At 45.1% G+C, this 15,971-nt stretch overlaps 1 protein-coding gene across 2 annotated transcripts in view; it reads left to right on the top strand.

Moving 5' to 3' along the window:
* Positions 1-15,971, top strand: part of IL11RA (interleukin 11 receptor subunit alpha) — a 648,138-nt gene that overhangs the window by 400,085 nt on the left and 232,082 nt on the right. Inside the window, exon 1 of one of the 2 annotated variants that reach the window (XM_086960264.1) lies at positions 1,444-1,574. The exons of the other annotated variant lie outside the window; for it this stretch is intronic. Within the exon in view, the coding sequence (XP_086816390.1) occupies positions 1,569-1,574 (6 nt within the window). The 5' untranslated portion in view covers positions 1,444-1,568. Of the gene's footprint in view, positions 1-1,443; positions 1,575-15,971 lie in introns of those variants that run through there. 2 annotated transcript variants of the gene reach the window in all.

Here is a 15,971-nt window from a genome sequence, read left to right as displayed (position 1 = left end):
AGTGACACACTGAAATCTTGTAGATTTCACTGCGTCACTTCTATGAGGCTTTTGGAGTGGGAACGCCCCCTTCATACATTATACCTGACACAGGTATAATGTGATGCAAGGCTTTACAAAGTGACGCATCTACCTAGATGCGTCACATTATAAATGTGCCACATTTGTACGCCGCCGCTGCTTCACAAAAAGTGACACAAATGGGGTGCAAAAATGACGCAGGGGCTTGTAAGTCTGCCCCAAAGTAAACAAAGATAGCCATGGGTTATCCAGTAAACCTGGCAAGGATCCAGCAGTTCTGGACTTCTGTCGGATTTGCGGGCTCAACTTAGAGGTGCCAGCTTCTAGCCTGGCACCTCCCCACAGAGAAAGCGTTAAGTTTAGTAGTGTGTTTTGTGCGTGACTTCAGGGTGGCATCGGTGGGTTGAGGAGTTGGCATTGTGTTTTGGTGGAAGGTGAGCCCACAGGTGGCTTTTTTGTGGCTCAGAGGACTGCTGATGTTGGCACAATGGTGTGGGCCCGGGACTGAGGTTTGTTGGTCATTAAATGCGATAAGAGAGCCTCCTTATTGTCATGTTATGTGTGCACTCTCGATCCACTGGGGTGACGAGAGACTGGCACTGTAGTTATGTGGCGAGGCAGTGGTTGTCGGTGGGCTTAGTTGCGTTGCTTGAATGGGATAAATGCGTGAGACTGACACATGCCTCGGGCACGTTGTTTTACAAGTTGGCATCTACAGCGCAGCGTTCGTTTTATAGCGCCCAATCTTTAAAACGCTGCAGTGTGGGCGCTTTGACATCGCACGGCAGGCTCAACTTGAACTTCCATCGGACTGAATGAATAAACAGGAGAAATAGCATCGTGTGTTTACTGAAAACGAGTCCAGATTCCTGGCCACGCGCACCCTCCCAAGCACGGGCGACGGGTGGTCGTCGCTGGGAGCCCCCCTGACACGAAGCGGCCTCCCTCCAGCGCACAGCCGTGTTTTCCAAAGAAAGTGAAAAGAGAGGCGAGCAGAGCAGCCGGATTCCGGGCCCGTGCCTTGGGGGTTAACTGGCAGCTCTCCTGGCTGCTGGGGGCCGGGGGTGGGGGGCGAGGGGCCAGGCAGCCCATTACTAATGCCTGCCTGGTGAGTCACCCACACCCGGGCCCCTTCCCAGTCGAGTTGCTGCAGGTCGCCCGGAGACGCCGGGCTCGGAATGCCGCCGCCGTGGTCCTTGGGTGTCACGCACGTCGCGTACCGGCTGCAGTGATTTCTGCGTGACTCTAGGCGGGGGCGAGCGCTGGATCTCCGGCCGTGTGCCCGGTTCTGGATCCCCTCCCCGGGGGCTGGGGGCTCGGATAGCAGGGGCTGCAGACAGTGCGCGCAGCCGAGGGGCCAGCCTACAGGAAGGGGCGGTGCTCGCTCGCACAAGGCTCGCTTCTCCCCCCCTGGCTCTGGATTTTGGGAGCTTCTGAGCTGCAGGTTGGAGCTGCTGGCGGGGCTGCCTGGTGCCCTGCTGGGACACCCGTTCTGCACCCTCCGGAGGTCGGGCTACGATGGGGGACAGCGCCCGGTGCCGCAGGATATGAAGGTAAGGGGTGCGGGGGGCAGCACCTCGAGAACTTTCCGTGTGTGCGACAGGAAGTGTGCATGAAACGTGGAGCGAGTCCTGGGCTGCTGGAGGGAGAGGGCTGTGAAATCACACTTCCCCGTTCACCCCATTCATTCGTGCGCTTCATTTCTAGAATTACTTCTCGCTCTCTGCGTTTGTTTGCATTCGGATTCTTTTTTATGCTTATTTTTTGCTCTTTCGTCCCTTTCCCATTATTTGAAAACATTTTTCTACCTTCTTTCTCGCCCCCCCCTTCACGCACTTTATGTAATTTAAATGAATTGTGTAACTTGTTCTTAATATTTCGTTTTTGTTTTAATCGTGTACTTTCTCTCACTTTAAGCCTCATCATGTTCTACAATATCTGCTTATCCTTTTCTTCCATTTTTATCACTTTTATCCTTTCGTTATTTTTTCTTTCCTCTCCTCCCCCGCATCACCGATTTTCTTTCTTCTTTTTTCCTTTCTTCACATCCCTTCTTTATTTTTCTTTCCTTCATTTTGATTCTTTCTATCTTAGTTCTCAATTGTTATTCATCTCTGCTTCTTTCTTTCTCGTTTTTTCTTTTCCTTTTTATTCCACCCCTCTCTCCTTCCTTTTCCATCTGCCTTACCCTGCTAGCGGGCCCCTCCTCCGTCACATGCTGCCCTGTCACCCCTCTCCCCTGCCTCTGCTCCGTGCAGATCTTACCCCTGCGTTCCGTCTCTCACGGCCCGTGATGCTGTGATGCGTGCCTGACTCACTCGCAGACTTCACAGAGACTGTTAGGTTTCTTTGATTGTAAAGTGGATTGTTGGGGGCGGGGGTGTTTGTAGATGACAGAGAGGCGCTTACACTGCTGTCTAGTGAAATAGATGGCTTGCACGCCATGTCAAATCTCCCATTCGGCTCCGAGGTCCCTTTATAATCCTACATTTCCGATATGTGGCAGTCTTCTCTCATTCTGCCTGCATTGCTCGTCAGGTCTCTTCGAGAGGCGCTCTGCTACAGTATGAGGTTTGCTTGGGGGGCAGGAAAGTGGCGGGACTGGGCGATGATGCGGGTTTTACTCCTGCCTACCGAGGTTCAACAAAAATCTTTACATTTTTGGCAGATCGCCGCATTTGCTCGTGCATGTAAACGTGAATGTAACATGCATGTTTGCTAAGTGCACGTTCACCTCTGGGGCTTCTTGGCGCTGAATAACAGAGTTTTGTTACAGTGATACTCATTTAATGTTTCATGTAAATATGTAATTTAAAAGCACTTGTATTTTTTACTGTCCCAATCACACGTACACCCCTCCGTTTTGTGTAATCTAATTCACAGCACTGCGCTGCGCCAGATACACAGGAACGTGTCTGTAGAGCTCTCTGGTTGTCACTGCTACAAGATCTACGTTGTGTCGGTCAGTGGTTTGCTGCAGGGGCAGTCTTCTGTGGAACTGCCTCGGTTGTGTGATCCTGGGCAACTCGCTCTGTATCACTGCGCTTCAGATCGGAATTCATCAAAGTGAAGAGATGCCAGAAGCAGACTAAAACCAGTGCCTACCATTGTGTGAAAATAGGACAGTGTGTAATCTTATTTCAAGCATAAGTCATACATCTCAGGATGCGCTCACAATCCCTAATTTGTCACGAATTCAACACCCTGCAAGCGGAATGTGTCAATTTGTGTGCGTGTGAATTCGAGATCCTAAATTTTTTAATTAAATAGTGGATAGTATGAGGTTCTAGAACCCTGCCCCTGAGACCCCTCTTTGACGCACCCTGAAAACGCCCAGAATTAAATGTGCACACATGTTGGTTCTATGAGAGCAGTTACTCCACAGCCTAAAGGCCCCACTCCATGTGACATCCCTTTGATGCACCATATGAACATGACATGAACTTGCTTATTTCATAGATATTTATATTTAGCCTCTATGCAGAGGGTTGAGGCGATGATGAGGAAGGTCACGTGCCCAGTAGATGGCCCAAGATCGTGAAGACAGGTTGTCTTTGATTCTGAACCCTCTCCGATGTATGCATGGCCTTAACATATGCATGTTCTTTCATATGCCTGGCCCTAAGATGTCCTCAGACATGCCTGACCATAACATCCTCAGAAAGGTGTGAACAGAATATGAATGTCCTTACATATTTTCTCAGAGATGTGAGATGCTCCTGGGTGGTGTGCCTGCACGTATGCAAGTGCGTGTGTTGCTTTGAGTAAAAAAAAAAATGAGTGAATCCTACATGTGGGAACCTCAGGTCTCTGGGCTTTTCCACTATTTAGGATAGGAAAAAATACAGGTTTTGACTCGTTACGTTGGACTCCTGGCTAAAATGTGCAGTCGTTAAGCTTTCAAGCCCCTGTGGCTGCCTTTTCAGAACTGTTGGGCTTTTTGATACCTGTAGGACAGGTAAATAAGGGGGCGGTAATGGCAATCAACATAAAAGACCCAGTTTGCTTATATAGATTAGTGGGGGTGGTGGAGGGGTGTCATGCAATTCTGGCTCCCTGGGCCGGTGAGGTGCAGTGGGGAGATTTGCAGTAGTTGCCCCTTTAATCAGTCCAAATTCGGAAACTTGTTTGATTGGTTGATGTATGCCACTCATACCCAGAACCAAATGACCTTTAGGCGCGTGGCACCCGGTAACTTTAAAGGGAGAACAATTTACTTCAACTGGTGTATCTGGAAGAGTCCCAGCCATTATGTGGTTCTTCCCTTTCCAATTAACAGTGCTCCATGGTACTGGCAACATTCAGATGTGCTGGGATTATGCAGTTATGAGGTAACAAATTATGTGGCAGGGTTATCTAAATGGTACATCCAGAAAATGCAAATTCTGTGGCAGCAATATTTCACTATTTCTTCATTTTAACACATCTTTACTGTCTGTGAAAAAGTTTCACACAATTAGTACCAGTTTAGCACCAGAATAAATCAATCGCCTCCTCTGTCAAGTGTTTGCCTCTGCACACCTCTTATTCTACTTGTTTTTAGTAATTTCTGAACCGTTTGAGTTACACATATTTTTTGTTGAGATCTGCAAATCATGCAGGAGATGATGGAATAAGCGGTGAATGTTTAATTATACGGAAAAACGCCGTTGTGGAACCGCATAATTCCAGTGGCCTTCTTAATATCTCAATCCCAGAATGCTTTTATGAAGTGCTTTCATTCTCTGTTATTCCTATTAGGAGAATTAAAGGTATAAACTCAAGTTAATGTGTGTTATACAAGGGCCTCATATATAAGGGCAGAAGTTTGAGTTGGATCCGAGTTTCAATACCCTATTTCCTGGGAGCTGAATGAGTGGTAACACCAATGTGGCAGTGTGTTGACGCTCCAGGTTTTAAGGTAACTTGTATGAAACAGTTTTCAGATGAAGCCTTGTAAGTGGGACATTGTTTTTGCAGCCCTGTGCTTTCATCTAGCAAACAAGTGCATTCTGGGAGATGTTGCCTTGGGTCATTTAGGCTGATCAAGTTGGAATGCAGTAAAACATTCTAATTTCTTGTCAAAGAAGCAGGGGTGGTTTAAAACTGTGTGGGTGGCTGACTCTCTTCTATAACGAGCATGTGTCCTCTCCTGTCCATCATGACTTCTGTTACTGTGGAGATGCCGTGAATTCTGCTACCTAGGTTGCATGATAAGGCCCTCTTCCCGTTTTGACCCATGTAGTTCAACATTCGAATCTCGGCTCCCCAGAGAGGCTCAGTGTTGTCTTGGCCTTTGCTGCTCACTCAAGGATTGTAACGTGAGATTCATCATGTCCTCGAATGTAAATACATACGGGTATTTCCATCGACCAATGGACTTTTTTTTATGTAGACCTTCTTTAGTGCATGAACCCTTAATTCACGGCCATACTCAGTGACCGCTCTAGATAATCAGAGCTTGTCCCTCACTTTGGTCGCCACAGAAGGTAGGACATGCCATCTGGACTGCTGTGCGTTCGCCTCAATAGTGGGGCTGCTTGTGGGATGTGTCATGTTGAGCACAGCGTCAAAAAGTCTTCAGTGCTTAATTTGAGCTGGTGGTTTCTGGTGCTGGGTACTAGCACATGACATAATTATCAACACCATGGCTTTTGACAGTCTGCCACATGGTGGTGCTGTCTGTCTAATTTAAAGATGAGCACAACAACAGTTGTTTATTAACACAATATAAATTAAAAATGACTCTTGACTGCTGCCCAAGCAATTTTTTAGCTTGGGGGCCCTGGAATTCAACTAAATTGTCACATTTGTGCGATTGTGATGGATATTAATTGTGTTGTTACTGCCACCGGCAGCGCTGGGAGTGACAGTGTGTGGCGCAGGCTGCAAAGGACTCCTGACGAGGGCCCTGCCACTTATTTTATTTTTTTACACAAATTAAGCACTGCTTGCCTTGTTATTTGAGACGCGACATTGCAATAGAAAGGTACTTTCTAGTAAGGCTGTTTGGGCACGAGTACATAGAAGTCAAGATTTTTTTGTTGCCTTTTGATGATTTTTACCAGTGTTAAAGTTGCGCGCTTTATACAGTACAATATATATCACATTGTTGCAGACAACCTCTGCTTCTTTAGGTGCATTGCTACAGTTGATTTCATGTACTACAACTTGTGTAACAGTTCATTACTTGTACATTACAGTACACTACATGCTGCAAACAGGGGCTGCCTTGTGTAGGAGCGGGGCTGGCGGTGGTTGGAGTGACATGGTAATGTCTGCCACGGGCAGCTCTTGTGAAGGAGGCGTGGGAGCAGTGCTTAATTTGAGCTAGTGGTTTTCAGTCCTCGGCACCTGCACATAATTGTCAGCCCCAGCACTTTTCACAGTCCGCGCAGTCTAATTTTGGAACAAGCGCAACATCAGTTTTTTTCATAATTCTATACACATTAAAAATGACTAACACCTGCTGCCCAAACCATTCTTATAGCTTTAGGGGCCTGGAATAGACTGAATTGTCCTGCTTATAAAAGTGAATCCCGGATTCTCCTGGAAGCGGGGGTGTGAGCATTGGGGGTGGGGGTACTGCTTGAGGTGGCTGGGGGCAGCCCCAGCGATTACCCTTAAATTCATGGGCTGAAGGTCAGGTGATCTCTATGTCTAACTCGACCTGGGCTGCAGCCCTCTCGCCGCACACAGGACTCCTCTTCTTTCCCCACCCACCCAAACCTGAGTCTGCAAGGAAGCACAAGAAGTGTTTTGGGGGTGTAGGATGAGTGATTTAGTTTGAGTCACATTTTGTGTTGGCTTTGCGAGTGGGCGTGACTTATGAATGGCATGGATACGTTTCGACACCTTGGCATCTTGCATCAAATTCCATACAAAATGGCTGACTTTACCCCAGGGGGGCTTTGGAGTGTTGATGGTGTCAGGGCTGGAAGGACATGCACAAAGCTGTTTCTAACCCCTTTTTGCTATGTACCACCATCTTTTTTCCCATGTGGAGATGAGCTTGTACTAGAACACCAAGTTGTAGCCCGATTGTCCAGACGCATCTCTCAGAAGGAATCCCGAAAGGGATGCCTCTAGCGTGGTCATCATGTCAGCAACCGAGCTGGTCCTTGCGCCTCGGTAGGGGAGCGGAGTGATTTCTTCCTTCATTTTGGTTCGGCCCTGGGTTTAAACGAGATGCTGGACTGTGCCTCATGGTTAAGACATGTGTGAGGCCAGATGTTAGTCTTGTAAATGTCTAAGAATGGATGTACTGTTTTTGGAACGTATTGCCAAGTTTGCCCTGTAATATAGTATGCTTGCACTGTTTTAGGATGAAAAAATGAAATTGAGTCATTTTTTTTGTTTCTGTACAAATACCACCTGAGATGTCATCTCAAACCACAAAAATGAGTCAACAATCCCTTCATCCTGGCTTCCTTGAACCCCTGCATCGATTGGTATCACCCTCAGTAGATGGGTCCCTTCCTATGGAAACAACTTTTGCTAAAGTGGATTACTTATATGTTGCTCCAATACATTGATGCCTAAATAAAAGCTGACTTTTAAATAGCCCAGTCACTTTCGACAGTGGAGTGGTGTGGCTCACTGGTTAGAGGCGGCAGACCCGAAAGCAGAGAACGGCCCGGGACCAGGGTTCAATTCCCGACGCGGCAGGGTCGTGGACCAGGGTCAGCGGACTCGATAATTCTCGCCTAGGAGCCTACTCTAACCAGGGATCACACTTGGCAACTCTGGGCATTAGCTTGCCTCATCTCTACAATGGCCCCCCACATTCGCCAGGGATGCCTGGTTTCACCTGGAGATACCCAGTAGGGACCATCTCACAGGGATAGCCAGGACAGGTTCCCCAGCGGTCTACAGCACCACGACGCCTCAGGGCAGCAGTGTGCTTTACAAGAACACATACATTACATTACATTACATTCATTCGTCTTACGGTTACCAGTCTTCATCCAACCAACGTGACCGTCTCTAACTGATTTTCAAGGAGCGAATTCTCCAAGATCACACATGGTTTTAGTGGAAAACTGAGACATGCATCCAGTGCATCTGGTACTGGAGCCCAGCTCCCGGACCTTTGAGACCCAGGTGAACTTGAAATTGGAACTTTTGTTTTTAAATCCTAAAACTAAGATTCTCTTGGGTGGGTCCACCATGTGCCCTGATGTTCCAAGGATGGTCATTGCTTTTGTATGGCTAGCTAGATTCTGTATAATGTGCTTCCTGCTGCCTTAATCAATTCAGAGTGGTCAAGCAGGCAATTAAAAAAAAATCTTTTTCTGGGACATGTGAAAAAACATGTGTATCTTTTGCTAAAAATGATATTGTTCCCCAGTTTTCACTCACAATCTCTTGTGAATATCAGACCACAAGTTCGCTCTCCTCCCAACTCGGTAACTGAATTGACTTCTGTTCGGTTCTTTCAATCAAGTGGCAGTAAGAGCTGGTTAAGTTAGACAGCTCCTGTCTACAGCTCTCTCTTTATATTATCTGGATAATTTTAGAAGTCTTGCGTTTCATTCCATGGAACATCATGGCCCAGGCTGTTGAGTCTGTCTCTCTCCCCCTCCCCCTCTCCCAGCAAAAGGTCGCGGTAGAAAATCTGCGGTGTTGGACCAAGTGTCCCCCACCCCCTTTCACTGTACACGCAGGAACTTTACAAGATGCCACTGGTGTATCCATGGCTGATCCCTGCTTTATGGATTCATGCTCAGAGTGAGAAACATATACATTAGTCACCGATATTATATTTCACCCTGCGCTCACATCTTTATGTGCCCGAACGAAACTATTCTTGTGTGATGTCCCTGCTGACAGACGATCCAGTGACCTGCATATCTGGGATCACCTGCCGGAGGGGGGGGGGGAGTGGGGTAGGGGGGGGGGTCTGTGCGATGTGACTCTTTGTGGCCTGCATGGTGGACTGTTTTTTAAAGGTGACCAGCAATGTGTGTCAGATCCCTCCAACCTTCTCAGCACTGTCTGGTTTGTTGTGTGTGGGCTGGTTTAGCCTGTGTGTGCCCTCCAGTTGCCAGCCAGGTTCCACCTGTTACGTTATACGTCAGTTCCGTTTATGACGAGGAACAGCTGGTGAGTTTGTATAGTATCATATGATGACAGATTTTATATCAGATTGAGGCCATTTCTGTCAGGAGGGCAGGAGTCACTGTCCTGCATCTTGTGGATAGATTAGAAAGAGGGACCAACATTGTTGCCTTTCTGTAATGTCGTATGACGCCAGTGCAGACGGGGGCCACTGTGATTCTAAAAACTTTCCCTCGAGGTGTGCCACGCTCAAATAAAAAATCGTGCCATCTTGTGTACAAATTGATAACGACTCGCCATGTTGTTTAGTGTCAGAGTCATAAACACGTGATAGTTCATGAGATTTGTCACTAGAAAGTTATAGGGTGGCTGGGAGGGGGTGCACACTGCCTGCGTTTTCTGAACTGCATCCCTCTGAAACTGAGACTTTTCCCCGATGGGGGGAGTTCATTGACTTTCACTTTCATCCCTTGTGAATTGAATCTCAACATTTCACTTTCACACAATGTTCGTTGCGCCTCTGCGGTTCCCGACTTGCCCTCTGACATTAAAGGATTACTGCAGGTTGCGTCATTTCCTAAAATATCCCCGCTTCCGTTCAGCGGCCGAGGTCATGTGTCAACTGCGTCCATAACATACAGTCCTAGAGAGAGTGCTTCTAAACCCAGGGATGTGCAGTCCAACTTAGTTTACACTAAATCGGTTTATTTCCAGTCCCACCACAAGGAGCCCTTGGATTATATTCCTACCCCTTTTAAGACAAATTATATTTGTTTATTGCCTTTTTGCTGTTATCCAATTTGCGCAATCTAGACACGTTCTGGAGGGAGAGGTAAATACGAGCTGGAAGGGTATAGACAAGACAGATGCATCAGGCAGGCGACAACTTGGGGTCTTTGCAAATACTTGTAAAATGCTTATCTCCATTGAGCGCCACCGCCTTGGATGGCGAGGTACAGCCTTTACACAGGGCATATGTATATGTGTCATTACAAGCTTCTTCACCGTGAGGCACTGAGACCTTTCCTAGAATTTATATGTGGTAGAGATGGGCGTGGTTTACCGAAAGCACATTCACTGCAGTGTATGGGACAGCCAATCAGATTCATTTGATGCAGCTTTAACTACCAGTAAAGAGTCGCCCCTTCACTTAGGAAAATATGCTTCAAAACACCGAAAGGGCAGTTAACAGATTTCACTGCCCGACAAGAACACAGGCAAACACACATGGACCTTGTACCGGAGTTCTTGGTGTCCCCATTTTACAATATGATTGAACTTTAAATCTATGTAAACAACGGCTGTTAATATCTTCATTTGAAAAAAATGTGTCTGGTGAAGCCAGGCTCTGCATTCCTTACAGGGTGCTAATTAAACATTATTGTCCTATTTTTGGGGCCTTAACAGTGATCAATTCCCATGTAACTGCTAATTGCCCACCGTTAATGTTAATGTAATGATATTTGTAGAGCGCACTGTTGCCCAAGGGCGTCCTGGCCCTATAGATGATGATCCCCTGCAGGCACATTAGAATGCCTCGACTTTATGTGTTGAACAGCCAGGTTTTTAAGGCTTTTCTAAAAACGAGCAATTCCGTTGTGCCTCTAAGAGAGATTGGGAGGGCATTCCATGCCTTGGCCGCGCCCACAAAGAAACTTCTACCACCCCAGTTGGCTTTCTTTGCCAATGGAATCCGAATCAATTTGGCACCCGAGGAACGTAGAGATCTGGACGGGACTTACCATTTTGTATTTTGGATCAGGTGTTTAGGACCCATACAATGTAATGCTTTATGGGTTATGCATAGGGCCTTGAACAACACACGTTTCCTAACCGGCAGCCAATGTAGCTTTTTAATTTCTGCAGAGATGGGTTTCTGTTTTGGCGTGCCCGATAGCAGTCTGGCAGCCGCATTTTGTAGGAGTTGCAGTTTCCTAATGAGACCTTCTTGTACATTGACATATAGGCCATTACAATAGTCCAGCCTGGACCTTGCTAAGGCTGTGACCACCGTTTTTTGACTAGCTGTGGGGAGAAAGTCCAATATTTTCTACAAGATTTGAGGATGTACGACGTTGTAGCAACAACTAAGTTGATTTGATCTTTATGGGTTAATTTATTATCAATAACGAAACCCAGATTCCTCACTTTTCTCACTGGTGTAGGAAGCAGGCCCAGTGAGTCTGGCCACCAATCTGGGGTCCAAGAATGCGGATTGTTTCAGTTATTACTCTGAACTGAAGACTGAGTACTTCATAGCTGTCAATGCCTGATAACATATGGTCAATAAGGGTGTTAACAAGCATCCCTAATCTCACGCAACCCAGGCAGGTAAGGATGCCCACTGACTGCTTGATGGCCATGCCACTGAATCTAGAATGCTTGAATTCACATTAGCAACAGGTGTTCTAATTAAATAAGCCAATTGCAGCATTCAATGCAGTGAGCTATTGTAGTTTGTCAGTGAGCAGTTGTGGTTTGTCAGTGAGCAGTTGTGGTTTGTCAGTGAGCAGTTGTGAATTGTCAGTGAGCTATTGTGAATTGTCAGTGAGCTATTGTGATTTGTCAGTGAGCTATTGTGATTTGTCAGTGAGCTATTGTTATTTGTCGTCTCTCACCGTCCTTCCGTGCCCTTGCTTGGGGCTTTGGTTCCACAAGTCCGGCTAGGGCCAATAACCAGTGTTTGCGACCACCTCCCTGGCTAGTGATGCTACAATGTCTGCTGGATGCGTATCCCAGATAAAACCTTCTAGAAAGCTGGGCTAGCTCAGTTCTGTGTGGACACCACTATTAGGATAAGTACCGGCTGGCTACCACTGGGATTTTGTAAATACACCACTCCATATCTAATCCCTGCCCTATGTAAAGTGCTCTTCTACCCCTCAGCAAGAGCCTAATTTAAGAAAAAACCTCACTGAACGCTGATGCTACACGCGTTGTTTAATGGTCACTAAAACCATGAAAACCACAAATTGTTAAATAAGTGTTGTTAGATAAAATATCACTGCATACATGTGCTAGTAGTCACAGTAAAGATAGGGCTGTGAGAAGGTTTTTCACCCTCAAAGAAGTGTTAATCTCCGAATTTCTGCCCTTTAAAAAATTGCAATTTTAATTTTCATGTGTTAAGTTTTTTTCTAAGCAGTTTAAGTTTTAGGGATATCATTTTCATGCTACTAGAACCCAACCAAACACAACATGAATGATACACGGCGTGCAATGTATGCCTCTTGTACTTTTGTGCTTAATTGCAGGCAGGGAAATGCGTGCTGATATAAATTCTTTGCAAAAAAAGTGTTCTTTCGACTTTTTGTGTTCAGTGGCATTGCCCAGGAGAAAGAACCTATCATTTTTGGCAGAATAATATTTTAGCATTAAATAATACATGTAGCTTCATTTGATAAAAGAGGTATGCTTTTGATGCTGCTGTCCTCGAAGGAAACTATGACGTTACAATGTTTTCAAAAGACCTTTGCAAAAATCTTTTAAAAAATCATCTTTGTACACCCCTAATGAAAATAGACCCTTCTGCTCGGGCCAGGGTCAAGCTATATAAATAACTTCAATCATTCCAGTCTTGTAGAAGACAACAGTCTGGTCTGTCTGTTTACAGAGACTACTCACCCTCCCTCCCCTCTGATTTATTTTTGGCTGACCTGCCTGGCCTTGCAATGTAGACATTTACGCTGTGGTGTGTTTCACAAATGGAACACAGCATCATTATCTAATATACTTATTGGAAGACAGAAGGGGTGACAGAAACATGAGGAACACACAAAGATAATGAATGACAATTGCTCACTCTCGGCCAAGTAATGCATGGATGTTCAAGGCTTCCTATGTTACATACTCGTACGTCCAAAAAGAAAGATTGTTTTCAAGTTTGGACGTGGGATTTGGGATCAACCAATGCCAAGATCCAGATTGCGTGAAGTGTAGCAGGGCTTGGGAACTGCAACCATAAGACGTTTTGTGACTGGAGTCTTAAATGTTGGATCAGGGACATTCAGACATGTTTAAAGTACTGCATATTTCATTTATTTTCTTTAGGTGCTGGGTTACAAGGAAGTTAACAAGTCACGACAATCCTGAAAGGGGGTTCTCCCTAGGACTGGGTGATTCTTTTCTAGTGGAGACAAAATCTCGTGAAATTCTCAGATGTACTAATTAAACACATTTCTTAAACGTTTAAGAGGTCTTTGCTTCTGGGTCACTGGTTCGAGCACAAGATTTCTTGCAGGAACAGTTAAACATTCTCCTAGAGAGACTTTCTTCTCGAGCCAGCCTCTTGCTGAATATTTTTCGCGACCTTTGCACAGGATGGTTTTCTCTCGGGTTCTCAGTTCAAGTGGGACACCAGCAAGTGCAGTTCGCAAAATTTCCTGCAGTTTAAAAAAAATGCAATTTCGCACACCGCTTGTTCTTTTGCCCCTAAACATTGTGAGACTGTATTTTTCTCATACTTGTCTTTTCTATAGTACAGAAGTGTCATGGTAGGGCACAGTATGTTCTGTATATGGTGGTTATAGACAAGAATGCCCAGGTTGTATCTTATTAATTGGAATATTTTTACCGAGAAATAGAATCAATTCATTTTTTAAACATTTCTAATCGCGTTACTACATTGAAAAGCAACACTTTTCTTTATCAGACAGATAAATAACGGTAAGACTCAACTAACTCTCTTTACATTAAACACGTTCAAAGTGTAACAGTAAACTTATGTATTTGGGGTTTAATCCTAAACCCTTGACCCATACCCCCTAGACCCTAAGCATGTACCCCTATGCCCTTCACCTTTAAACTCAGCTTCTTAGATTTAGGCCCAACCCATACCTTGTACATTTACCTTCAAACCTTTACCTCTTAACTGCATCGTAAACCCTTTACCATCTTCCCTTAGACCTGTATCCTTACTCTGTACCAGAAGCCCTTCATTTTAACCATAACTCTGACACCACGCCCTGTCCCTTAAAACGTTATCAGATATACCCGAAACCCTTTACCTCCATACCCCAAACTCTAAATTCTATAAACCAAAGACTTAACCATAAACCCTTGAACCCTCTACCCGTAACCTTCAAGCCTTAACCCTTATACCCAGATGCTTATCCCAATACCCCAAAACATTAAACTCCTTCTCAGACCCCAAACTTCTACCCTATTCCCTTACCCTTGCACACTTATCCCTTTACTCTTAACATCTATCACTCAAACCCTTAACTCTATATTTCAAACTATTAATCCCATAATCTAAACCCTATGTCCTTAACCAGGGCTTTAAGTGGGCCAGGTCTCAGCAGGTCTGAGCACCAGCAGTTTTTTAAAGGGGGGTCTCAAAACGGGTCTCTATCGGGCTCTGTTTTGTGCCCTGGCACAGACGGTCCCTTTTTTCCGGACTGCAGTGACAGCAGGCACATCAATGTGCACGTGCTCATACTGCTCACTTTTCACACTGCTCACTTTTCACTAGTGGAGAAGTTACGGCATGACGTCATGCCAGCTGAGCGTTGCAGGGGAAGGAAAATCCTTTAAAGAGATTAATTTTCTCTCTGGATCTCCCTTCTCTGTTTCAAACTCAAATGCAGCAACATTGTCCTGGTGTCACCAGGGCTTTAAGTGGAAGCTTTTTCAATAATATATAAAAAGCCATAGTTGCTGCTTATTTAGCTTATGCAACTAACAACCATTGACAAAGCCAATAATCCTGCCTTGTTGTAGGTATGATGTTACTTGTTGTATCATATATCTGGATGCAATAACAGAAACAGCAAATTAAAAGTTGGGCGGCACACTATGATAAGCACAGACTTTTAGGTTCCGTGTTTTTAAGCCACGCCTTAATTACATTGACCACGCCCCTTTGAGAGACCCCCCAGTTTTTTCATCCCACTTAAAGCCCTGCCCTTAAGTCTAAATCTTTACCCCCATACCCTAACCCCTGAGCACATTTTGCAATGTCCCTACTTCAGTACATTTTGGGATCAAACACTTAGGTAAGTGTTCCTTTATAAATGTTTGTTATCAAATTTAGAAGTGTAATTTATTTTTTTAGAAGTGGTGCTTTCGAAGTTTTGAGGCGTTACTGATTTCCAACCACTTTTACGGTAGGCCGATAATGTTTCGGTTGGGATTTAGAGAGCTTTAAGTTGATGACAGTGTCTGTTTCAGATCATTTTCCACCCTGCTCTAGTGACAAATACTCCATAATTAATGAACATGCAGGAAAGAGTCTGCCTATCTGTACCAACTTTCCCAACAAAGTGTTGGAGTGAGAGATTAAAACGGTTAAGTGTGGGTGAGATTAGGGGAATCTTGGTTGAGATTTATTTAAGGAAATTCGGGAGGTTAGTATGTATGGTTTTAGGGATTGTTATTTTCAATTTGTGATCCTGTATTCCGTGGGGTGCCACAGAGGCATGTTCACAGTTTCAGAGATATAAAGATAGGCCTATGTGAAATTTAAATTATGCTGGTGTCATTTCAGGAATTTCGCATTATGCTTGTTACTGTGGCTTGGGACATTTTAGTGGTGACCTCACCGGCTTGATTAGACATAATTAAAGCAATACACCAAATATTATATAAAGTTAGATACCTAGAAGAAGTCCTCAAGCTTGTTTGTAGAGACCAGGGCATTCCTCAGGTTACCTAAAACTTTCCACCAGCTGACATATTGACTCATAATTAACATCAAATTGAATTCACCACCTCTCTATAAAAGTTTAATCAGTTATTGTGAATTGTTTACTTCTCCGGCGTATCGCACTTTCAATTATTTGTATATCCTGCCATTCTTTATTGCGTACAAGGGTGAGATTTCCCGCCAAGAGGCTTGTCTGGCCATAAATGGGGAAGTGACAGGGTAGGTGAGGGCACTGCCATTGTGAGTGGCCCTGAGGGTCGCTTAG

Source organism: Lissotriton vulgaris, chromosome 3_1 (genome assembly GCF_964263255.1).
Source record: "Lissotriton vulgaris chromosome 3_1, aLisVul1.2, whole genome shotgun sequence".
Classification (NCBI taxonomy): Eukaryota; Metazoa; Chordata; class Amphibia; order Caudata; family Salamandridae; genus Lissotriton; species Lissotriton vulgaris.
Note: the sequence above shows the minus strand (reverse complement) of the source record. Positions and strands in the feature narration are given on the sequence as shown.